Source organism: Notolepis coatsorum, assembly GCF_963971535.1.
Source record: "Notolepis coatsorum genome assembly, chromosome: 15".
Taxonomy (NCBI): domain Eukaryota; kingdom Metazoa; phylum Chordata; class Actinopteri; order Aulopiformes; family Paralepididae; genus Notolepis; species Notolepis coatsorum.
Genome location: NC_140179.1, coordinates 95233206 through 95260358, shown reverse-complemented (window position 1 = coordinate 95260358; position 27153 = coordinate 95233206). Strand labels below are relative to the sequence as shown.

The window sequence follows — 27153 nt, the reverse complement described above, 5'->3', positions numbered from 1 at the left end:
CTTGTTAGATCATATTAACTCATCGTCACGTCTATGTAACTGTCCTTGTTAGATCATACTAACTCATTGCCACGTCTATGTGACTGTCCTTGTTAGATCATACTAACTCATTGCCACGTCTATGTGACTGTCCTTGTTAGATCATTTATTCCGCACCTTTCTAAAGGCTCTATTATTGACGGGGGGAAAAACTAAAAAACATGACTACACAGAAATGTTATCTATAGCACGTTTAATTACCTTTTAGTTTGAAGGCCGGTGTTTATATAAAAATTCCATTATTCTTTTTAACCAGAAAATAGTTTATTTTGTTGTCGCTGAGCCGTCCACCACTAGAGGGCATATATAAAATCTACACCCTATAAAACGTCAAAACAACATACTAGTGGTAGACCCACTACACTACACCCGCCTCCCGCCCTTTAAAAGATTATCTCATTGGTCCCATCTTTCATCTCTGTACAGGAATGATGGAGACGGCTCAGGCAGAGGAGAGGTTGAAGGGCAATGGCGCCAGCCAATCGGCATCGAGTAGGCGGGGAGTACAGATCGTCGACGACGAACCACAAGCGACGGCCGCTGGGGGTTGCTGCTCGTCCGGCTAACACATACACACATGCACACGCACACGCTCATACACACAAAACAGAACTGGGTACACAGAGTTCACTTTCACTCCAATCATATAAGGAAGTGGATTTAGGTCATGTTTTTCAGATATTGAAGACATGTTGGCATGAGATCTAACCTGTTAAAGAGTTGGTGGAGAATGAACGCTCTTATTATTGACTAAAGAGCAAAACAACGGTTTGGACTGGAAGTGAATTGACCCCATCTTGACACACACACACTCATGCATGCACACATACAAACGAACACAAAAACGAGTTTGGTAATATCATTCATTTTCCAACATTACCATCTCTCTCTACCTACTGTACCTACCTATGTCTCTCTCTCTACCTACTGTACCTACCTATGTCTCTCTCCAACATTACCATCTCTCTCTACCTACTGTACCTACCTATGTCTCTCTCCAACATTACCATCTCTCTACCTACTGTACCTACCTATGTCTTCCTCTCTCTCTGCTCCTTTCCCCCTACATCCCTTTGCTCCTTCTCTCACTATAAGTCCGTTCATCCATCCATCCATCTGTCCAGCTGTAGTAGTCATAGAAGACCCCCCCCCCCCCCTCCCCGTATCAGTGTTGCAGAAGTGAGGCTTTCTGTGATGGCTCCATGTTTATTGAATGAAAGGGGAATAAATAATTTTTAAACGAGTAGAAAGAGATTTTTTTTAATAAAGAGACTGAAAAACTGAAAAGAAGAAATACATTTAATTTCCCCCCTTTCCTACTTTGACCACATGGTGCAAAGGAAATTAAGAATGAGACTTCCCCACCAACTGTCCCCATTCCATCACCTACGCCTTGTCCTCCTTTCTCTGTTCTCCTTCTCTCCCTCCTCATCTTCATATACATACATACTGTCTACAAGTGTATTCAGACATACATACATACATAGTCATACTTGCACACATACTACCACCACCATACACAGATTTTTACGACTTTTCTTGGCAGAGAGTAATAATACTGTGCATGTTTGCTTGATTTCTGTAAAGGCTTCCTCATTTGTTTTACTTAAAAAATATATATAATGATAATGATAATAATAATAATAATAAAAAAATGTAATCGCTATTATTATTTAATAACTTATCTACATGTGGTGATGATGGAAATGTGTCCAACAATTGAAATGGTTTTCTCTGTACCATTATACTGCGCTGAGGTCTCTCTCTCTCTCTCTCCTTCTCTCATGCTGAGGTCTCTCTCCTTCTCTACCTCCCTCTTTTCTTTTTCTCTTCTACATTTGTCTTTCTCTCTTCTCTACCCCCTCCCTTCTCCTCTACCTCCCCCTTTCTCTCCACCTTTTTACGCCACATTCATCTCTCTCTCTCTCTGTGGTCTTGGTTGCTGCAGAGTTTTGCACTGGCCTCCTGTGTCTCAATGAATTCCTTCAGCTGTCTGTCACTTCATTAAAGTCATTTTTTTTAAATGGATTTTCAGTAACACTTAAAAGTTATACTCGAGACATTTTGAATTTGAAACTTTTATTGTTCTCTACCAAGACACTTGTTTATTTTTGTCTCCTTAAAATGGCCTGATAGCATTGTTGGCTATCAGCTAGCTATGCCTCATGGTGGTTTTCAATGAAGGATGCTAGTACGATGCCAACATTCCATCGGAAACTTAAGGATAAATGTAGAAACGTTTCCCCACAAAGAGACAACTGGTAGAAGATTTAAAATGTCAAAGTATCCTTTTTAAGCAGTAAAGGCCTAATGGATTACTAATGTTAGTGATGGATTACTAATGTCAGTGATGGGTTGTGTATACGCCACTGGACGCTCCTGAGACTGGGTCACATGGTATGCTATTTTGTGAAGTAAATCTGCAACGGCTTCAACATATACGATTATCTGGGTTATTGATATGGAGCATAAACTTGTCATAATAACTATAATTATAAGTCGTCATAATTGCCCTAGATGTGAGCTTTTTCGTTTTTCAAATTGGTTGAAAAACGTAACTGAATTGAAAAGTGGGTAGATTCCAGTCCTGTTGTCTGTGGTGACTTGGCTCTGTTATAACGACGACGACGATGGCAACAAAACATTGTACAAAGCGTATTGGATATTTTATCTGCTTTTACAGGCTTTTGGGAACCAACACACAGGTGTAGAGGAAGAAAAACCATGTACAGTAGCTCTGGTCATGATTGTAAAATGAAAAAAAAAAAAGTGGGTGAAAAAAGAAAACACATTTCTGGAAATGTAATTTTTTTAAACTGCTAGTGTAAAGTGTTTTGTAAAGATAATAGAAGAATTATAACGATTTACACAATGCATTTAGGTGTCGTATACATTGTCCTTTTTGTATTGGGAACCCAGGCTGGGTAATTGAACACCTGCCATATGACGATGGGCTACTGCTACGTTTTAAAGGTGCACAGTGTTGTTTGGGGGAAGGACATTTTAAAACTCTGGTGTATTTTCACAACTGAATAAACTAACTGTCCTTGGAACGCTGTCTGAATATAGAGAGATACCTGAAGAGTTACTATTTCACTGTTTACAATTAATACAATTGTGTTTGTAATATATTTAATTTTGTTTTAATAGATTTTCTGTTCCTAGAAGTAATTGGCATACGTTTGGTTCACAGTGCCTCAAAATGTTTTGTTTAGATATATGATTATGACATAAAAATAATAAGTTTAAGAATTACATGTATAGTAAATATTGTTTAGTTAACTAATTACAAACCCCCCTCACCCAACACCGCAGGGTGCACCTTGCACTGCATCTCTTAAAGGGGTAGGCGACCCATTATAGGAACTCTCCTACCTTATTCCTGCACCCCTGGACAACATGCAAAACTGTACTAGTAGTCTAGACAATGACTTGAGTTGCATAACTGATTGTTTTAAGATTTAGTATGATTAATCATATTTGCGTATGTGATGAGATACAAGTGTGGAGGTTTAGCAATAGGCCACAAGCTATATGCAATACTGAAATTCAAACAATCTGCCCTCGGAACTAAATCTGATTCATGGTGAGAAGAAAAAACCTGCATTCAACTGACCCATAGCTAAGAACAAATCTCATGTTTTTTTGTCAGAATATATAATTGAAAAAATACAGCTGCGTTGCAGTCATTTATCCTTTAACACTAAAGCAGAACTGATGTGTCTGGTGAGTTGAGTTTCTTTTATCTCGAACAATCAACCATATAAAAAATACAATAACAATTTGAAACTAAAGAAACAAACTGAAATACATAAACCTTTAAGAGTAGTGCGGACATAGGGTTGTTTTAAAATTATAATTCCTTCTGGTCATCCTACACACCACATAGCATCATGGGTTGCAGACCATTAGTCCTGCACACCTGTTTGTCATCACCTATGTAGATCAACAGTATGACATCACATAATCCTGACTGAAGGTAAATCACTATGGGGAATGAATTCACACATTATATTCCTGTGCCCCAGTAAAGCTCAGTTGATTATTTGAGGACAAGAACCACTCTTTCTTAAAAGGCTAGAAATCAAAGAGAGAACCTTCTGATTTGTGATGTCACCTGGATGTAACATCTGGGGCTGGCACTTAAATCCAAGTTAGGTTTAGATGAAGGTTTGGGGCCCCATGCCAGCAAGTTAGGCTTAGATTAAGGTTCAGGGGCCCATGTCAGTAAATTAGGTTTAGATTAAGGTTTGGGGCCCCATGTCAGCAAGTTAGGTTTAAATTAACTGTCAGCGCCAATGACGAAAAAAGTCAGGTTAACTCGCCATGCGTTGAGCGCCAATCACGAGAAAAGTCGGGTTTTAATCGTTATTTCTTTTATTCGCTATATCCATTCATTTTTCATCTATCCAGCCTGATGTTATCATTGGGAATGGGTCTGAGCTCGCAAAAGGCCAATACCGCCGCCTAATGCCTTCCGGACGGTATTGCACATCATTGAAATCCCTCCCCCTTGGGCTGTACACTGATCTAACAAGTCCGGTCCAGGTTTTCCTTCTCGGGCATGCAGTCTCGTTATAACACATTGCCTGGGGAGACTGGGAGCAGCGTGGATTATGCGTTTTGGACATATAACGTTGGATCAATAAACGTGATCAATATTTGGAATGGCGATCAGGAATTGGATTAATCTTTTTGCAGTACATCAGATGTGAGGTAAGGGCTCTATGTTACCAATCTTGGGTTAATCAGATGTTTCTTTTGTAACGACCATGTGTGTGTGCGTACGGTTGGCTGCGACCAAAGCACGGAGAAGCGATTTTTCAGCCCCGCTTCTGTATCGTGCGGACACATAATACCGATAATCTAGCGTTATTTTCAGAACGATTCATAAATCAAGCGACAAATGATTTTGAAGGAAATACATTGAAGCGCGGTTTGCTAGAGTTTCTTGAGATTAGACAGAATCGCTCTGGAACTATATTCATATTCACCACGGTATAAAACGGAAATGTATGTATGAAAAAAGTTTTGTTTTTTGCATGTTGACTGGAAGAAACTCACTGACAATCGGCGTGTTTATTAGATCCATAGCTATAATATTTTAATATAGTTTTAGCACTCGCAAAACGCGGCATTCTCCCCATTGCATTAGTGATGGCGTTCTAACCAGAAGGTAAACGGCGCCCCCTTGGCGTCCATTGAGTTAAGGTTTGGGGGCCCATGTCAGTAAGAGTTAGGTTTAGATTAAGATTTTTGGTTGCCATGGCGACCGTTTTTTTGGTTGCCATGGTGACCGTTACCATAGCAACCGTTATTTTGTTTTGTTACCATGGCGACCGTCTGACCTGCGTGAGGCCCAGAAATGTCAGAAGGCCTGGTATGACCAACAGGTCAGGCACCATGACCTACAGGCTGGTATGACCAACAGGCCAGGCACCATGACCTACAGGCTGGTATGACCAACAGGTCAGGCACCATGACCTACAGGCTGGTATGACCAACAGGCCAGGCACCATGACCTACAGGCTGGTATGACCAACAGGCCAGGCACCATGACCTACAGGCTGGTATGACCAACAGGCCAGGCACCATGACCTACAGGCTGGTATGACCAACAGGCCAGGCACCAAGAGCTACAGGCTGGCCAAAAAGTCCTGTTGCTCCCCCCTTCATCCAACAGCAAGCTCTTGGCGAAATGGCAAGGGCCATACCTCATCAACCGCTACCCCTGTGAAGAAGGCTGTTCTCAAAAACAAAGCAGCATTACGTGTGAAAGCATTGTCTCCTACTGGAGTAGAGGCAACGTTGAAGACTATAACAATCCAAATGGAGTCAGCAAGCGGCATTGACACTGGGTATAGAGACACCATTGAAGAGTGGATGATACCATTGCAACAGGGGTTTGGGCTTCTGCCAATCACTAGCTCACACAAGCCAAATATCAAAGGGCCCCACCCTTAGATGGTCTGAGAAAATTGTAATTGTTTGGCGGAAGAGGTATATCATCATTTTGGTTTAGTCTACAAGGTCCTCACTTGCCCCTAGTCCTTTCATTTGACATCTAGTCGGTGCTCACTAGTTTCTACTAGTGTACTCACCTTAGTACATCTATGTAGGTCGTAGTTTTAGACAGTATAATGGTATTTCGTTTTTCAGACATTTGTCTTTATCTTGTGATAGTTGTCATGGTGCCATTTCATTAAATATGGTCTATTCTCTTTTACTTTTTAATACTGCTGCAAAGGATTTATTTTTATTAACTTGAAATGATAGACTATGTATATATCCATAAAAAAATAATTACAATATGTATATGTCGTGGACAATGATATCAGTTCAAATCCATTTTATGCATCCATCACGATATACCTTCATCTTCGGTATACCCCCTCTAATGATATGTGTTATACCAATACGGTGCAATGCCGTAACGAACATTGATTACAGAGATATCTGGTGGTTATGTAATGGAATAATATGGATAACTTATCTCTGCAGTGTGATGTGTAAAAGAAAATCATGAATTCTGATCCAAGAGTTCACGCTGTGGTCGCACAGCCAGGGATCAGATATTTATATTAAATCTGATTTCACTGAAAGAAAATCAGATCTTTGTCATAGATCTAGGCAAAATAAATGTTGATTTGGATCGCTTCCGACACGGCGATCGTTGATGGCCATGTCCACCAACTAGAAAAAGATCAAAACAGGGCCTATATTCATCACACTTCTAATAGGACTACAGGTCAGGTCACATGGCTATATACACACTCATAAGTAAGAGAAATACAGGCCTAGATATTTAGTGGTCCTTTTGTATAATAATAATCAGTGGTACTTAACACAAGGGCAGGGGACCCCCAGGGGTCCCTGAGGGTGTTCCAGTGTCCCCAGAAGAATGGGGTATAGTGAAATAACACCATTTCATTCACAAGAAGTTAGCCCGATGAGACTGAAAGACCATGTTTCACGTCTCCACTGCTGTCTGAACAGTAGACAGCTATGAAATTCTCAGTCATATCGAACGCCAAACATCTTCTCAGATGAGGTCCCTGAGACAACTACCAGTAATCATAATGGGGATCAACAGCCTAACATGCATCAGTTAAAGGAACTGAGAGCCACTGATAACAGAACATGACGAAAATGTATAGAGCCAATTAAACATAAAAGAAAATGGGAAACCAAGATCATGAATAAATTTTTTTTATTTTTAGTGCCCTTGTTCATTACAGGTGCGACGGGGAAGATGGAGGGGACACGTCTATTCGAAAGGCAACCAGTTCATGCGTTTTGCTAATCTGATTGGCCACTGACGTTTCTGGTCATGTGACATGTGCGCCCAATCGCGTGACGTGCCCATTTCCGCCTCGACCAGCAGCAAACTACCTAACGCCTAGTTTATCACTGGTTAAGCTTAGGCGACTCTTTCGAAGTTGGTTACGGTTAGAGTTTGGAATCAGGGCTGGTGTTCTATCGCCATGCTCTAAGACAAACTCTAACCTTAACCAACTTCAAAAGAGCGCCTAAGCTTAACCGACGAAAGAACTTGCCGTCACACGATTGGTGCGACCAGAAACAGCAGTGGCCAATCAGAGCGCAAAACGCGAACCGGTTGCCATTCGAATAGACGCGGAGGGGACAGTGATGTCACAGGAGGCTGAACTGTGCACTTAGGGACATAATGGAACTCTGTGGGTTATAGAACCAGTAGTTTGTCTGCACTTCAGGCTCTGGGGACGACACCTCCTCCCTGTAGTTTAACGTTGGGAGGATTGTAAAGGTTCCCAGTGCAGACTTGCATTGGACACAGCATTAAATCATACTGGAAGAATGGTTTCATGTCAGTGTAGAGCAGTCATTTTCTCCAGCCTGGATTGTCCTCTTCAACAGTGTTTTTTGTGGGTAGTAAGAGTTTTCTCATCTATCAGGCCTTACTATCATTTAAATACCAGTAAAGACGGCACTGTCCCAGTAGTCCGGCCTGGCTCTCAACCTGGCAGGAAATATCCATGTAAATCTATTGTGACTAATGGTCAATATTTCGTCTTTACAACCAACAAATTTGCACTCAATTACAAAATTAATACTATTTTATCAGTCATTTAACAAAAGTAATTTAAATGGCAAATTCATAATTTTGGACCCCTAGCCCTATTTCCTACTCGTCAATGGGGCCACACTCCAATCTGTACAAGCCCAGAAGTAAACAGTGCAGCTCAAGTAGGTTTCTGTGATTCTTCCATTCTTCTTGTACATACTAGTGTGGCCCCATCGACTTTGCATTAAGTTCTGTGTCCAATTAGTATGCAATATGAAGAACAGCATGGACTTCACCGATTGACAACATTAAGTAGGAAGTAGAGCCAGTGGTAAATAAATCTCAGAAATTACCCTTTAAATGTTATATTAAATGATATACTCCTCCTCTGTGACCTATAGGTCCTATAGTATAGTATATCTATAGTACTCACCTCCTCGCTGACCACACTGATCTTCAGCATCGCTGGAGCTCAAAACACTTACCTTTCAGAGCTGTGGAGTAGCGAGAGAAGAACAAACAGGCCCTAGATCAGTGGTTCTCAACCCAAGGGGTGGTTTTGGTGATACTTTGTTCATAATCTTTGTCATAGATCAAGTTTAAAGCCATCCTCCAATCATTATTTTACGTCACCACTCCGTCTATGATCGACTATGTCTGGAGGTTGCAAGGCGTCCCTGTTTTTAGGGGTCGACTCGCGAACCAATAAGGTTGAGAACCACTACTCCATTATTGTAGTTTCTCCAAAACCAGCACCATGACTCAATCGAATCAGGGAATGGACATTCTATGTGCCCACAAAACTATTTACTAGTATAAATCCAACTATTCAAACATATAATCAAGTGATCCAATCAGCAAAAAAGGTCCGTTAGGAATGAGTTTTTTCTGGTAAGAAAGGTGTATTGAATTCAACCTGAACAATAATACACACACTGTGTTCAATATGTATAATACATACAAACTGATTTAAAAACTCTCAATATTCACTTAATTGGTCATAACAATTCGAGTACCATGTGCTCTAATGCACATGTCTATTCATCATCATTAGGGCAGGGGAGACTTTGATAAGACATACAGTACATTTTTATTGTACATTCAGAACAGCTCAGTGCACCGTTTAATAAAAAATTGGTTCATTTCCTTAAAACATGACATGAGGTAAAAGGGGGTTTCCGGACCCTGCGTATGAAAGGTGTGTTTACGCTCACAGGCTAACACTTTTATACAAACTTGATAAAAACGGGACGAGAGATCCATTTTCTCCCCAAGGTGTAACTTGGGATACGAGAGTACAACAAGATGTGTAGTGGAAAGGTAAGTCGCAGCAAACACAATTTTCATAGACCTCATTCTTCTATTTGCAAGTACTGGAAAAATAAGGACCGTTCGAGCCACAAGATGAAATTGCTCATCTGTATGCGATGAGGAAACAAACTGCTTTAAAGACTCAAATCCACTATTGAAGCCGATGGAACCGTTTTCTCAAATATATTCAGACATAAACCAGACATGAATATTTTACCCCGTCAAACATACTAATAAATTATTCTCTCAATTGCTATAATACCGGCAATGACATCCTTCAGTGCATTAAAAAACAGGTGGTTTCAGACTTGACAAACCTGAGGTTGTTCTCTAATAAACCTGAGACCCGTGAGCTAAAGTTAAACCTGGCCAAAAAAATCTGAGCACTTCTGCATTTAAAAACAAGCGTAATGTTTTCATTAACCCTGATGTTAATGTTTCCCCATTGGGAATAGCATACATCCTGCTGACAAATGCATACCTTGATTGGAAATGCAAGATCTGAAACCCCTCACAATTGAATCTACAAAAACATCGCATAATAGCCATTTGATAGTAAAGGCCTAGTTTCACTGATCGACTCTCTAGTCGCGTTGTACTCACTTGAGAATCCATTACCAAAGTGTGGCAGGCAGGCAGCAGCAAGTAGGACAGACACTGAAGAGAGAGCTACCGGCTGTTGAAAGGGGTATACCACTCAATTTCAGAATTCAGACATTACGTTGCTAGAAAACAAGCTTTTCTGTCATTAGGGGTGTAAATATTTGACCCCACAACGATTCGATTATGATTCTTCAGGCAATGATTCAATGCATCATGAAATCTCTTCATTTTACCACGATTCAAGTAAAAAAAAATTCGATCAGTTAATTTCCCCAAACATTTGGAATATACATAATTATGTGGCTGGGGGAACTGATTCACTCAGCATGAATGGACTATAGATCAATAAAAAAAGCGACCTATAATTTTTTTTTTTTTTTAAATAAAAATAAATTCTAACATTTTCAAATGGATGCAGTTGAATCGTCCCCTTAGGATCGATGCATTGTTACAGCCCTAGTCATGAGAGAGAATGAGTACGTCTGTTGGAGCGTTCAGGATCACTTCCCGACGACAAGAGTGCATAACCAGATCGACACTATAACGCCACAAAGCAGATTTACAGATGTGAATTCTTAAACTAAATGGTATTTCCCTTTAACAAACAGAAAAACATTGACTGATTTGAGTTAGCCCCTAACATCACCTCTCGTTCACCAAAATGGCTGTTTTGATCACAAAAAGTTTTCAGATCTAAAGGACAGGACGGTGATGTCATGAAAGGCTGAAATAAGGAGGGGTGTGGGTAGAATGCAACTTTAGAAACCCGAAGTTCAGGGTCTGGTGACATCGCCGTCCTCTCCCCAATATCTCCTCCTAGGCCTGTAGGGTAAGACAAGGTGACCCCCGGCGCTCCAAGGCAGGAAAGTGATGTCATGAGAGGCTGAACTGGGAGAGGTATAATGAGACTTTATATAAAGCCAGAGTTCAGGGTCTGGTGACATCACAATCCTCATTAATTCCCCTAACTTAAACTATAATACACATATCTACTTAACCAATGCATTTAGTATGCTAAACAAGAAAATTAATAGCTGGATTTGTTGGGTGTTTCAAATGTTAATAGACTGGTATATTTCCCTGCGACAACTGTTCAGTTTAAGGTGTGTTGCATGGTCTACCATAGAACAGAGAAGTCACATGTTTTTCCAGGTTCCGCAAATATATTTGGAACATTTTTGAAAACCAAGAATTCATCACGTTTTGTACAAAAAATTTTTTTGGACCAATTGAATCGCTTTGTAAATTTTAGGTCATGAAATACACCTGTGATGGACAGCTGTATACCATTCAAGGACAGCGAGTCATAGATGCTAATCATTCTCATATAGATTAAACTAGCAAAACATGACTCAGAACGTCAGTAACTTCAAACACTTAGCTAACGTAGCTACAGTATAAACACAACTATGAATGTCATTAAATTAAATACTTAGTGCGCAATCAAAGCGGTTGCACCCTGAAGATAACTACACATACCGTAGGTGAGCCCCTTCTCTCTCCTCCAAATACTTTGCAAATGTAGCTACAGTATAAAATACCTTAAAATACCTGGTTTTGTACAAATGGAAAAACTGTGCTACCGTATAAACACAGCCCAGAATGTTCGTAAAAAGTGATGTGTTCAACCTAATGTTTTCCCACAAGGACAGCTAGCTCAAAGTAACCGGTGTCGCTGTTGCGTGGAAGTGTGATTGACATTGAAGACGACCGAATTCTTGTGTGGGACGCCACTAGTCTCCCAGTGTGAGACTGAAAGAATGACTGAGTGAGTTAGTGACTTTGCCGGTCATAGAGGTGCTTCACATCTACTAAAGAGACTGGTTACTTGCATAGCCAGAGAAAACACATGACCTCTGTATTCAGTGGCAGTCTTGTCAGTGGATTGGTTCATTATTTTACAGAGGAATGCTTGACCAACGCCATGGTTGTGCTGCTTTTGTGCCGTAGAATATTAGATTACAATTTTAATTTGCTCTGCACTCAACGGCGTGAGGAGGGTAGAAGATAAAGGCCTGATAGCCATTGAACAGTTATGTTGGCACAACAGGAGTACAAATTACCACCAACTTGTTCCTTAAAATGTGTAAAAATATGAATGTTATTTTCGTAATTAACCAAATTGCACGGCTTTTAAACAATTGTGCCGTTGCTTCCACGAGAATGCAGACTTTCCAAGAACTATAAGAATGCATGCATTTCTAATTAATAAAATAAAAACAAAAAGTGAAAACAAAAACATGAAATTAAGACATTTGTTTTGGGAATGATCTGGGCAAAAGGCTTTTCAAATCAACTTCCTGAGAATGATCTGGGCAAGGGGCTTTTGAAAGCAACTTCCCAAGAATCGAGCATTAAAAATCACATTCAAACAATTTACATGGAAATTCTGTTTTCAAGTATGTTTCCAATCCTACATAGCCACATTTGAGGTGGATAATCAATTATAGATTAACAGATTTTGGCACAAAAAACTAAATAATATCTTTATGAACCACGAATCAGTCTAGAATCCAGGTTGTTACATATAATTTAAAGTGTCCAAATTCATTTCAATCAGAAGGAAAGAAAAACATAAAAAATAAAATAAATTAGAAAAAAATAAACTTCAAAAAGCAAAGTTAGGTCAATAGTGCTGAAATTTGGTCAACAGCGAACTAAAATAGAACCAATAGCAACTTGCCGGTACAGCTAAATGATAATACACCCCTACATGTTGACAATTATAAAAAATAAAAATAAAAAATGAAAAAAAAGTTTGCAGTGGATACACATTTAATATAAATGAGCGAGAAGCATGTAGAGAGAAATTCACAATGTGAAGTATGTGGACCTCGGTAAACATTTTATTACAACACGATCTAGTTTTTAATCATCAAAAAGCAGAAAGACATTTACAAACATTATTCTAACCGAGAAAAAAAATAATAAAACTGGACACTGGGGAAAGAAGAAAATAAAATAAAAATGATACAACCAAAAATGAGGCTTCCCTATAAAAACAACTCCTAAACTGACAAATGTACACGTTATAGCAAGTCAAAAAAACGACAGGATGACAACCCAGAGGTTGGTGTGTGCACGCGTGTCTTTTCTTTTTTTTTAGATCGAGATCTCGGGGGATTTTATAGTTACTTTGCGAGAAAATCGCAGATGCCCACCACGCGGATTTTTTTTATATCAAATAAAACATCGGAAAAATAAAAGCGTGTTGGAAAGTTCTCTCTCTCTTTAGTTAACCTTGAGTATAGATGTTTTAGACAACTCTCTTAACATAGCCTTACACAGCTGAGGGGCTCCCGTCCAATCACTCCTAGTCAGGCAAACAGACGGAGAGACAGATAGGAGGAGAAGTCGAGGGGATGGATGATGGACGTGGTTGACTGTGTGTTCCATTCCAGCCAATACGGAGCAGAGCGAAGTGCCGGGTGGTGTCGGTGTCGCGCAGAGTTCCTTCCTTCCTTTTCCTCTTCCCTCCCTTGCCCTTCGTTAGCTGAAAGGTGTCAAACGGAGGGTGGAGTTTGGTTTCGAGGCAGCCCAACAATAAACACTCTTTTCTTGTTGTACCATAAACCCAACAGGCCGGGGCTTCTTAAAACGGTACCAGGTTGCCGGGGACCAGTCCCAGGAAGGTGAGCCCGAAGGGACAGTTGGGATCTTTGGAAGTCTACACCCATTTTCCCAATGATGTCGCTGATCGATAAGCGTCCCTTTTTTCAGCACAATCCACGCCGTTCCTCGTACTAGCATTGGCGAGTTGGACACAAACCCATGTCAAGTCAATGGGGTCAAGCTCCTGCCTGTACAAGCTGCCTGAAAAACAGTACACACAGGAGCTTGACCCCATTGACTTTGCATTGGTTTATGGCCAACTAGCTGGAGCTAGTGTGAGGGGGAAAAGCATGGATTGTGCAGAGAAGAAAATTCTCCCAATCGACAACATCATTGGAGAGTAAGAAATAGGGGCTAGCGTTCCAAATATCAAGAACCATTCCTTTTAAGCGTCACCCTGGGACACAAGGTCCTTGAGACATTATTTAGGTCCCGTGTCAACTGAGCACCCACCATTAACGGCCCATAGTTTAAGAAACCCCGCTCTAAGACTACACATGTACTTCACATTGACAGTAGACAGACATGTCATGCTAGGTTTGGCTCAGGTAGCGGTAGTAGAGTGTCAAGAAGCTATGTATATTGTCCAACAAACGGATACTTTATAACTGCACTGAAAACGGTGTCCATGCATATATAACCAATTTTAGTGGCGTCTACACCTTGTAACGAAATGTACTCCAATGTGCCGTGCACTACACATTGATTTACTGCCAATTGCTTCCGTGATATTCAGATAGTTCTATGCCGTGATATTCAGATAGTTCTATGCTGTGATATTCAGATAGTTAAGTAGTTCTATGCCGCGATATTCAGATAGTAGTTCTATGCCGTGATATTCAGATAGTAGTTCTATGCCGTGTGATATTCAGATAGTAGTTATATGCCGTGATATTCAGATAGTAGTTCTATGCCATGTGTAAATTGTCCAAATCTTTCCTTGTGATATCCATATCAATATGCCTAAGGTACAATTACAATTAGACGGAGGATGACCTAAGTCCCAAATTATGGAGAGCATGATAAATAAAGTTTATCATCCTTGTTAACCAACCAGGGGGGTGGGGCCACTATTTCCTTGTCCACCACATCACCTACTGCCTACACCCAACTGCATTAAAAATCCATTTAGCCATTAATCATTACTAATACGACATATGCTCATTCGTGTGCAGGGTCTTTTACATTTGAAGGGACCAAATAACTGGGTTTGACCAAGTTTTACATTTGGAGAAGAGGACACCTTCCAGGTGGTTGCATCTCTAAAATGCTATCGACTTCAGACAAGACTACACCACCTGGACATCACACCAGAGTGAATGTGACGTATATAGAGATGGACGAGAACTCTAAAGGGCAGTCGTCAGCTGCAGCTCAATCTGAGACGCTCCCCGCCATTGTTCACCGAAGGGTTAACTGGTCATATGAAACTTTAGCCTAATTTCAGTTAGTCAAACACTATGGGAAATTAATTGTACATTTATCCCAAATGAGACGGAGAAGCTGTCAAGCTAGCTTGCGGTATTGCATTGGTTTGAATGGGGGAACTTTAGCGAGGCAAATCTGCCGACAAACTTTAAGCCCCCTCCACCCCCAAATTGTGAGATGCGTCAGGCGCAGAAAAGACTAGTGAAATTCACAATGTCACGGTATCTAGGCAATGTGGGAGGGAGCGTCCCATCTGGATCGCGACTCCACCGACTAGTTATCAGGATATTAGGTTTCATAGAAACAGGAGAGGCAGAATGGACAGGAAGGGACTATAGAGCTACACAAACTAAAACTATAGAAAACATGTGAAGATCTAAAACACAGACACACAGGAAGTGAGACTTCTCTACTAGAATTGGGGGGGGGGGGGGTTCGCATTTAGGACCAAGAGTCTTTTCTGCCAAATAACCATCGTAATGCTTTTGGAAAACGCAGTCCAGTCTACACAGAGCGAGTGGAGATCAAATTCTGGATTTCCTTCCAACCAAGCACTAGAAAACTAGCTGCAAAACAACTTAAAAGTCCACGTTGAATTTCAGTATACTTCTCCCACCAATTTCATTGGCTCCTTCGGAGGAAACCATCACCGATACCAAGGGGGCGGGGCTTAGACTACCGAGATCCAACCCGATGATCCCATTGACATAAATTCACATGTCCTGTCAGTTGGTTGGAAGGAAAGCCTGGATCCAGATCCACAGCGGCTCCATGTGGATTGGAGTTAAGAACTGTAGAGCACCCAGATAATGTGTCTACGGTCTACTGTTCCAAAGAGGGGATAACTCCAGCATGCACAGTACAGGTAATTAGAAAAAGCATCATCATCATCATCAATGTTAATGGCATGTTATTGCAAATGGAAAAATCATGATTACGGACAGGGAACGAAGTTCCCAGCTCCTACTGCATAAATAACATCTCACTACAGCATCCAACGCAACACAAGAGCAATAGGCATCATTTGGACTTAGGATTTTGGGGGAGAAAAAAATATGTTTAGGTTTAGCCGTGATGAGAAACCATTTCTAACATGGTTTTCCAACGTTCCGTCATTCACCGGCTGCAATCATATTAGGGTTGTTTGTATAAAAGGGCAGTTTGCCTGTGAAGCTACCGAAACAGAACATCATTTTTAGGATAATGATGAGTCATCCAAGTCACAGAGCTGATACCCATTTCAACATGGCTGCCCTGTGGATGCTGAGACCAGTGGTGAGGGATTCATAATAATAAACATTAAGCCACGTCGCAATGTCATCAGTCAATACAGACAGACATATTGGAATCAAACGAGGGTCAAACAGTCCCATCAAATCCTTTCAGATGCTGGAAACGAGCTCAAAAGGAGCATGAACACGAGTTTTCCGACACTCATCGGAAACCTGACGAACGGAGACTACATCCAACCGACTTGCCACCCCGGGGTAATCTAAACCAACGGCTCCAGTATCGGCGAGGACTCCAGAGACCGTTTGACCCAGGTGCGATGTAAGCAAAGGGGTATGTTTGTTTTTGTTTTGTCAGGACAGCAGCACAGCGATCCCCAGCACACATAAACCTACAGACAGACTGGAGAGATAGCATCATCAAGTCATTTCTCTGGCGGGTACACACACTGTACACTTCCCCCATGGCTATATGAACAGATAAAACAGTGTTAAAACACATCTGTGGACACAAGAGGCACATCACGGACAGCAATCGGTAATAAGAGGTTTGCATCCTACGGAAAACTTATATCTCCATTTTTGTTTTTCGGGTTTTGTCCAGAACCGACATGTTTTGCAACAATGAAACCGTTATTAATGTAGTGGAAAATGTCACTAATGCAGGTATCGATAGTGGATATTGATCTCTCAATTCCACAATTGTTAACTTGAGATACAAGGTTTCTGTAGGAGCGCCATTAAGAATTGGACTAAGCCAACTCAGCTTAATAGAGCTTAACCGTGTTAGACAGCCTAGTAAAACAAGATAACAACCTCTCAAGGAATGGAACAGTGGCTTAATTCACATAGCCTAGCATTATAATCATAATTTGGGAGAGAAATACAGGTGAAAGGTTATTTATCTATCTTGCTATAGTGTATGAGTAATGTTGTCCTGAGAATGTAATCACTGTGTTGCTTCTCTGTTCTCCCATTTACAGATAATGTACATGGATCTGATATTTTCTAATTGTATCCTACTGTATTAATGAACGCAACTGCCTGCATGTATCCCCTCCTTACACCCCATTTCCAGAGTGGAATGCACCCGATTGGATCAATTACATGATGCTCTAGTGCGACATCTAGTGGCTGAATGTCATCTATTCTATAGCACCTAAGTCTCTGAAATTGCAGTTAACAGCATTGTCATAAAATGTATTTTGATTTTGTGAATAAAGCAGCCTAAGTGGATATTCAATATTAGTCATTGTGTTGCCTGTTATTGCTAGGAAGCCATAACATATTCACAATGGGAGCTCAGCCCACTGCTTCAAAACCAAACCAAATGACTTCTGGGTGCGATCCAACAGAACGGATCTTAACTTGGCCAAAGCAGGCAAATAACAGATTTGAAGGTTCGCCTCTGTTCGATTACTTGAGAGGTTACTCAACTAGCCCAAAGAACATTCTAATACAACAACCTGTGAACCCCGAAGAACCAATAAGAATAGCAGACACACAATTTAATATCACAACATTAGACGCAAGTATCTACATACCAGTTTTTGTGAGGAAAATCTTGACACATGCAAGTGTTAAATTAAGATTTGGTTATATATATAATTAGCTGAACCTGGATCAAATTACCATTTTAAAATGGCTTAAATAATTTTTATGGGGTTGATTGTGATCATTTGACAAAATGTAACCAATCAGATTGTCCTAAAAACAGAAACCAATGTTGACCTCTAGGCAAGCGACCAAAGTAAGTGAAGTGATTTTAATTAGTAACTGACACACGTTCCATCTTTAGTCTCCAATATTATAATTTATTGACTTGATCACCTGAAGCTTAAACCAAGTAAAACACTACAAATGCACCATATAATAAACAAATCACAATACAAAATATCAGTTCACCCCGTGGCAAAATGTAAGACTAGGAAGTACACTTTTGCTTTGCTGCTCCTTCAGTACTTAAGTACCTAAGAATGTCTCTGGTATTGAATAGATCACATTCAAATAGTCAATTCAGTCCATTAGAAAAAGGTGTAAATGACCATAACCACCGGTTTTGAATAAATAATGAATGGTTGCAATGTGACCTGCATTTCTACAAGACTCAAGGAAGACCAGCATTAAGATTTCAGCTCAAGGTATGACCAGACACAGGGACGCAAAACCTCGCTTTAAACTGGACCTCGACCCTTTGGACTTCAGAAATAATGGTTGCAGTGAAAGCAACATTTTGTTTTGCTTACAAGGACAACTCGGTGGCGACACTAGCAACAATCAACGATCCATATGACCAGATCACGACAAAACATGGGGATGTAGCATTACAATATCCCAACTTTTCTAAAAACTCATGTCAAACCATGAAACATTAATAATGGTGCAACGAATAGCCGTTTCCTGACATAACATGAAAGATATTCTATTTAAATTGGTGGAAAGAAATACAAAACATGGCAAACAAATACATTTGTCAAGTTTTCAAAAAAGAAAAAAAAATGTCTAACAAATCAGCTGAAATCTAAGCTACCTTTCTGGCTTCCATGTAGACTGTACCACATATAAACATAAGGCAACTTCTTATGCTTTAGGCATGTTCAAAGAAGCATTCCAATTTATTACTGGTAGTTTAAAAAACCTTACATGTATAAATAAAAACCTGACAATATTGGAGAAAAAAAAAAGATTGGTCTACCAGACAGTTTGATTTCTACCTAGATTTAAATTGGACCATTTGTGATAAATTAGTACAATTAGAAACAATGGAAAATATTCAACTTTGGCAATGAGCTTCACCTGTACTGTGACAAACATACAGAAAAATGCTGTACAATATCTTAAACCTGACAGCCAATTTGAACCAACCTTGCATATATCAACACAATGACAAAGCAAGCCACTTTACCAGGGAACCAACACACTTAGTATAAAACATCACCACAGTTCAAATGAAAGATCCACCTTATAACAATTTACATGTGTTTTCACTGTAATCGGTTTAGATTTGAGCATGTGAACAAGACTCTCTCGAAGCTAGAAACCGGAGGACATGTCTGTTGATGATGTCATCAACTGAGAAATCGCGGAGCAGTTCCGTTGGTCGTGAATGATGCTTTTTTGACAACGCACCCAAAAGGGTAGTTTTTTAGTTGATACTATTAGCACTACAATAAAACCAAGCTCATTTGGGTGTAAAAGCACTACAATAAAACCAAGCTCATTTGGGTGTAAAAGCTTAAATATTCTACGAGTTAACAAAGTCCTTCTCCAATTCACTATCAAAGGAGCGGCTCCCAACTTTAATCTCTTGATGACAGCACCAGCACCTTTGTTCTATGGTTTCCAGCTTCGGGAGGAGAGTTGATACAGGGACCGTCAGATTACATAAGCTCACATGTGTTCACAGTAGCAATTTCAAAGTACTGTACAATACATGGGTGTGGAAAATACACATTCTCTTGACAAGACAACACAAAGGTACACCATTGACGCAGCAGTGATGGATATGTGGCACTATAAGCCGCATGTAAGAGAACAGACTTACCGGACACTCACCTGAAGCCATTGAAGAGCCATGTCTGCAAAAAAACATTTTGTTTCCTCATCTCTTCTCTCCATTTTCAAACTACATTATATTAATATTATATTCTTTAAAAAAGAAATTGTATATATATATATATATATATATATATATAAAGCACCAGTTATCCTATAGGGCTAAGTTCTAGCATCCAATCTCTTCTGTGTTGTTGTATCTCGACTTGGATCCACCGATCCACATCTCGTTATTCTATGTAAATCGTTTGCACCTTCCTGCTTCATCTCTTGTATAATAGTTTCCAACCAATCATATTCGTAACTCTACCAAATTGGGGCTAACCCTGTCGAGGGCAGGTCTAGCTAACCTGGTGCTAAAAGAAGGAATAGCTCATTGTGCAAAAGCCCACTTGAAAACGTTCTAGAATACAGTTGGCTATGGCGCCGTGCCAAACACCCATGTTCTATGTTACTAATTCCATCAACCTAATGTGCTTTGGGTCAGATTCAAGAGAGACGAGGTGAGGAAACAAAAGTAGAACATCCGGGAACGAAGATGATCGCCGTCTCTCTCGTCCTGGTGCTTATTCAGCCGAACTCGCCTCACAATTCAGCTCGACTCTGGGGAATGAAATTAACGAGCGGAGAGAAGGACGGGGATGGAAAGAGACAAACGGAAACAGACAGAGAAAGAGAGAGAAACACAGTAAAAGGCAGCGTTGGTAATACACACCTCCCCCTCTTCCTCCTCCCTGCGCCTCTAGCGGTGGCGGTACTCCCTCTCCCTTTCCCTCTCGCGGTCACGGTCGCGGTCCCGTTCACGGTGGCGGTCTCGCTCGCGGCTGCGCTCCCGGTAGTAGTCCTCGTGTCGTTCGCGGCTGCGGGATTTGTGGCGGCGGCTCTTCTCCCTGGACCGGCTGTGGTCGCGCTCTCTGGACCGCTCGCGTCTTCAGGGAGACACAAAATGGGGGAGGGGGGGGGAAACGTCAGTCCATATGCGCCGTGGTTCACCTTCCGCTGAACAGCTGGGGCCGGGCTGAACAGCTGGGGCCGGGCTGAATTAGGTGGGGGCTGAACAGCCAGGGGTGGGGAGCAGAGGCAGTGTGCTTCACCTTCCGCTGAACAGCTGCTGTGGACTGAGCCAGCGTGTTTCGTGTTCGGGGCGCAGAGGAGGGTCGCTGGAAGATTAAAACGGGTCACCAAATTATTCAAGCAAATTATTGCTTAAAATTGAACTTTTTAAGTAATAATTAGCATTCCATATAACGGATGCAGCACATAATGAAATCAGGGTGCGCGGAGACAGTGAGAGGTCAGGATGTTACTCCCGTTTGTCTCATTCACAAAATATTCTTTCAATCAGTAAATTTGACCCTGGCTTTTCCAACAACCCAATAATAAATAAATAAATAAATAAATAAAAGCCAAATAATTTTGACAATTTTGTAATCCCATGACCGTAGGAGGAATACTGGGAACTCGACAGCACTACTAGGCACAGTGCGTGTTAAAGAGACAAAATGCAAGCACAAATGCAAGTGTGTGTACATCAGAGATACATACATGCGTGTTTGTGTGTATTAGGGTTGCCGCGGTGATCTGACATTTTTATTTTGTTTTTATATAAATATTATTCTTTAATGACTCATGACCAGACATTTTACAATTATGTTCCAATTTAAAAAATAAACCAACGGACAGTAATACCTTCTGCCAATTTTCTTCGACAGATCAATGTAGCTGGCAACCTTATTTAAGCACCGCGCAAACATACTGTTGCTGGTCTGGACTGGTCCTCAACTTCTCTCCATTATGTGGTCTCTCTAGAGCAGGGGTTCTCAAACTTTTTTATACCAGGACCCCATTTTATATATAATATAATATAATATATAAATATATATAATATAATAAATATCAAAATAAAAGCACACGTTGTTGAACTTGATCATGCATATTTATTAGAAATTTTATTACAGCACTATGTTATCAATACACATTTATAAAAACTAGCATATTTAGCCAAAATATGCTGCCAAAAAGTAAATTTTTTATTTTTTACTTGCCATGCGCTGTCACCTACCCACGACCCCACTTTGGGTCGCAACCCGTAGTTTGAGAACCGCTGCTCTAGAGCCCCTTCACGCAGTTAAATCTACACTAAATCAAAGTGAAACTTACGCTACTCTGTACTGCAACCTATAAAAATAGATCTGCTGTCCACAGACATGTTCAGTTTATAATGTTGTCTGACTAAGTATTGATAACACTTAGTATTTTAAATTTAATTAATTTTTTATTAATATGTAATAATCAGAAATAACAGAAATTATGTAATAATTTACTCAGTGGAAGACACCGGTATCACCAACTACCGCGGCAAGCCTAGAGTGTACGCCAGTGACTTTCCATAAGCAGTTAGGATGTGGACGGTGCGCTGCTCACCTGGACGCGGAGCCGTAGCTCTTGGACTCGATGCCGTGCAGGCAGTCTGCAGCGAGCTGATCAGGACCTTACAGCGGTCGTCAGCAGACACTTTGGACTGTTTTATCAGACTGATGGCCGTCACCAAGGTCTCTATAGCACTGCCATAGTCAGCTGGAGAAAGAGAGAGAGAGAGACACACAGTGAGAGAGAGAGAGAGAGAGAGAGAGAGAGAGAGAGAGAGAGAGAGAGAGAGAGAGAGAGAGAGAGAGAGAGAGAGAGAGAGAGAAGAGAGAGAGAGAGAGAGAGAGAGAGAGAGAGAGAGAGAGAGAGAGACAGAGACAGAGACAGAGAGACCGAGAGAGAGAGAGAGAGAGAGAGAGAGAGAGGAGACAGAAGTGAGGGGGTGAGAGACAGGCTCGAGAGGAAAGACAGAGAGAGAGACATGGACAGTGAGAGACAGTGAGAGACAGTGAGAGAGAGACAGTGAGAGAGAGAGACAGTGAGAGAGAGACAGACAGACAGAGAGAGAGAGAGACAGTGAGAGGAGAGACAGTGAGAGAGACAGTGAGACAGACAGACAGTGAGAGAGACAGTGAGAGAAAAAGACAGACAGTGAGAGAGACAGTGAGAGTGAGAGATAGAGAGACAGTGAGAGAGAGAGAAAGACAGTGAGAGACAGTGAGAGAGAGAGAAAGACAGTGAGAGACAGACAGGAGATGAGACATGAGAGTGAGAGAGATAGAGACAGTGAGAGAGAGAGAAAGACAGTGAGAGACAGTGAGAGAGAGAGAAAGACAGTGAGAGACAGTGAGGGAGAGAGAAAGACAGTGAGAGACAGAACCGTGAGACAGTGAGAGAGAGAGAGTGAGAGAGACAGTGGAGAGAGACAGTGAGAGAGAGAGTGAGAGAGACAGTGAGAGAGACAGTGAGAGAGACAGTGAGAGACACACAGAGAGAGTGAGAGAGAGTGAGAGCACACAGAGACAGAGACAGTGAGAGAGACACACGAGAGAGTGAGTGGAGAGAGAGAGAGAGAAGAGAGAGAGAGAGTGAGAGAGAGAGAAGTGAGAGACAGAGACAGAGAGAGAAGAGAGAGAGAGAGAGAGAGAGAGAGAGAGAGAAGAGAGAGAGAGAGAGAGAGAGAGAGAGAGACAGAGACAGAGACAGAGACAGACAGAGACAGAGACAGAGACAGAGAGAGAGGAGAGAGAGAGAGAGAGAGAGAGAGAGAGAGAGAGAGAGAGAGAGAGAGAGAGAGAGAGAAAGTGAGAGACAGAGACAGAGACAGTGAGAGAGAGAGAGAGAGAGAGAGAGAGAGAGAGAGAGACAGAGAGACAGAGAGACAGAGAGACAGAGAGACAGAGAGACAGAGAGACAGAGAGACAGAGGAGAGAGACAGAGAGAGAGAGAGAGAGAGAGACAGGAAGTGAGTGGGTGAGAGACAGTGAGAGAGAAAGACAGAGAGAGAGAGAGAGAGAGACAGTGAGAGAGAGACAGACAGACAGTGAGAGAGAGTGAGAGAGAGAGACGACAGACAGTGAGAGAGACAGAGAGACCCCGTGAGTGAGACAGTGAGAGAGACAGTGAGAGAGAGAGACAGAGACTCAGTGAGTGAGACAGTGAGAGAGACAGTGAGAGAGAGACAGTGAGAGAGAGAGACAGTGAGAGACAGTGAGAGACAGTGAGAGAAAAAGACAGACAGTGAGAGAGACAGTGAGAGAGAGAGATAGAGAGACAGTGAGAGAGAGAGAAAGACAGTGAGAGACAGACAGTGGAGTGAGACAGTGAGAGACAGTGAGAGTGAGAGAGACACACAGAGAGAGTGAGAGAGAGTGAGAGACACACAGAGACAGTGAGAGAGACACACAGAGAGAGTGAGAGAGAGAGAGAGAGAGAGAGAGACAGTGAGAGACAGAGAGAGACAGTGAGAGAAGAGAGAGAGACAGTGAGAGAGACAGTTGAGAGACAGAGAAGAGAGACAGTGAGAGACAGAGAGACAGAGACAGTGAGAGACAGAGAGAGAACAGTGAGAGACAGAGAGAGAGACAGTGAGAGACAGTGAGAGAGAGACAGTGAGAGACAGAGAGACAGTGAGAGAGAGAGACAGTGAGAGACAGTGAGAGACAGTGAGAGAAAAAGACAGACAGTGAGAGACAGTGAGAGAGAGAGAGACAGTGGAGAAAAGGAAGACAGTGAGAGACAGACAGTGAGAGTGAGACAGTGAGAGAGACAGTGAGAGACAGTGAGAGAGAGTGAGAGAGACAGTGAGAGACACACAGAGAGAGTGAGAGAGAGTGAGAGACACACAGAGACAGTGAGAGAGACACAGAGAGAGTGAGTGAGAGTGAGAGAGAGAAGTGAGAGACAGAGAGAGACAGTGAGAGAGACAGTGAGAGACAGAGAGAGACAGTGAGAGAGACAGTGAGAGACAGAGAGAGAGAGACAGTAAGAGACAGAGAAAGAAGAGAGAGACAGAGAGAGAGAGAGAGTGAGAGACAGGAAAGAGAGACAGTGAGAGACAGAGAAGAACTTGGAGAGACAGTGAGAGAGAGACAGTGAGAGAGAGAGAGACAGTGAGAGACAGAGAGAGAGACAGTGAGAGGCAGTGAGAGACAGAGAGAGAGACAGTGAGAGACAGTGAGAGACAGAGAGAGAGACAGTGAGAGACAGAGAGAGAGACAGTGAGACAGAGACAGTGAGATAGTGAGAGAGAGACAGTGAGAGAGAGAGAGAGACAGTGAGAGACAGAGACAGTGAGAGAGAGAGAGAGAGAGAGAGAGACAGTGACACAGTGAGATAGATAGACAGTGAGTGAGAGACAGTGAGAGAGAGAGAGAGAGAGAGAGAGAGAGAGAGAGAGAGAGAGAGAGAGAGAGAGAGAGACAGTGAGAGAGAGATAGAGACAATGAGAGAGACAGTGAGAGAGACACAGAGAGAGAAACAGAAAGAGGGACAGTGCGAGTGAGAAGAAAAAAGAAGAAGAGACCGAAAGAGATGAGAGAGAAAGAAAGAAAGAAATAGGAGAGAAAATCGGAGCCGTTATCACTCGGAACATCATTATGGAGATATACATTATTATTATACATGGTAACAGTGCATGATATTCATGAAGTTCATAAGTTGCCACTGAATAGATATTTGTCGGTTAAAACAGTATATATAAATTAATAGTTATTATTAGGGATGTCCCGATCACGTTTTTTTGCTCCCGATCCGATCCCGATCATGTGATTTTGAGTATCTACCGATACCGATATTTCCCGATCCGATCAATTTTTTTTTTTTTTTTTTTTTTATTCAACAAACATGACAATGTTCACGTCTTAAACTCATACTGAGGCCTTAGTTTTGGTTTTAAATTGCATATCATCATTCATTTATTTATTGTCACACAGAGCAGAAGAATTTTGCCAAAACAAACCAATAGTATCCAGCTGCAGAACAGCAGACCAGCCACACTCAGACCCAAACGCATTTCCTTTGATTTAATTATACATCAAATGATTTATGAAGTTAACTTTTCACCTGGATAACGTCAACATTCAGGGTGAATGTAATGTGAGAAATTGGGATAAAAAAAAATTATTTGGGTCTGAGATTGTGGCTGGTCTGCCGTTCTGCAGCTGGATACTATTGGTTTGTTTTGGCAAAATTCTTCTGCTCTGTGACAATAAATAAATGAATGATGATATGCAATTTAAAACCAAAACTAAGGCCTCAGTATGAGTTTAAGACGTGAACATGGTCATGTTTGTTGAATAAAAAAAAAAAAAGTTATAAAAAAAAAAAAAAAAAAAAAACGTTTTTTTTTTTTTTTTGCCGATCCCGATCTTCGGAAAATCACGTGATCGGCCCCGATCCCGATCACGTGATCGGATCGGGACATCCCTAGTTATTATATAAGTTAAATAGTTGACTTGAACGTCCCAGGCTTTATTTTGGCCAGTTCAGTCACTTGGGACTCAAGTAATCCAAATTATTTAGGTAATTATTCCTTCGAAAGACGAGTAGATCTACAGGCAACAGCCAAGCCTCGACATTTATCATTTGTGTGGAAACAAAGATTATGAACATTATGAACAACATAACATTTTTCCAGGGTTTTTCCATAAAAAGTAGGAAGCGTGTGATGGTATGCGTGCGTACATGGGTTACCTGCGCTGGCGTCCGACACAGCCCTGGAGATGGCGCTGGAGGAGATGGCTCGGTTGCGGTTCATGATCTCCTCAAACTCCGCCTCGCTCAGCGGTGTCCGCGACGGCTCCATCTCCCTGCGGAGTGAAAGAAGACAGAACGTGTAGGTGGTCAAGTCAATTTAGTTTTAAGAGCAGCTTAAAAAGGAGATGCGTTGTGATTCTTGGAACCCTGGGGTCCTATTTGAACAATGACGATGGTTGTAGAGTTCTTTCTCGGCCCCACTCCATGCTGTTCCTCATACTAGCTTTGGCAAACAAATGCAAAATCAATGGAGTATGGTTCCCGTCTGGAAAGTAGTTTTCAGTCGTTTGTACAGAGTAGACGGGAGCTTCTGGACCCCATTGACTTTGAAATGGTTTGTGGCAGAGGAATGGTGCCGAGGAAGGACGGCACCGATGAACATCATTGTTAAGTAGCAAATAGGCTTAGGGTTCCAAAATTCACAACTATCCCTTTAATTAACCCATTTAGACCTAAAACGCCTGCTAATAATGCATTATATAGCCCAGTGTTTCCCCTATATGTAGGACCGCCGCTGCTATGAACTAGACTATTAAAAAAAATTATATATATATAAAAAAATATATATATATATATATATATTTTTTTTTTCCCCCCCATCATTTCATTTGGGCTGTGGGGGGTGCTTAATGTAAAAGACTGACCTGAGGAAAAGGCTGCAGGGGAGAAAGCACTGCAGTCTAGTCGATTTTGAGCACAAAGTTCATC

At 41.4% G+C, this 27153-nt stretch overlaps 2 protein-coding genes across 2 annotated transcripts in view; one reads left to right on the top strand and one right to left on the bottom strand.

The window, feature by feature from the left end:
• The window catches only part of rab21 (RAB21, member RAS oncogene family), a 55599-nt gene extending 54521 nt beyond the window's left edge, over positions 1-1078 (top strand). Inside the window, exon 7 of the mRNA XM_084330469.1 lies at positions 466-1078. Coding sequence (XP_084186595.1) covers positions 466-605 — 140 coding nt within the window. The 3' untranslated portion in view covers positions 606-1078. The remainder of the gene's footprint in view (positions 1-465) is intronic.
• An 11747-nt stretch (positions 1079-12825) lies between these two features.
• cpsf6 (cleavage and polyadenylation specific factor 6) overlaps positions 12826-27153 on the bottom strand; it is a 47582-nt gene continuing 33254 nt past the window's right edge. The window contains 5 exon segments of the mRNA XM_084330074.1: positions 12826-13490; positions 20537-20750; positions 22246-22294; positions 22297-22398; positions 26383-26498. Of these exon segments, the coding sequence (XP_084186200.1) occupies positions 20564-20750; positions 22246-22294; positions 22297-22398; positions 26383-26498 (454 nt within the window). The 3' untranslated portion in view covers positions 12826-13490; positions 20537-20563.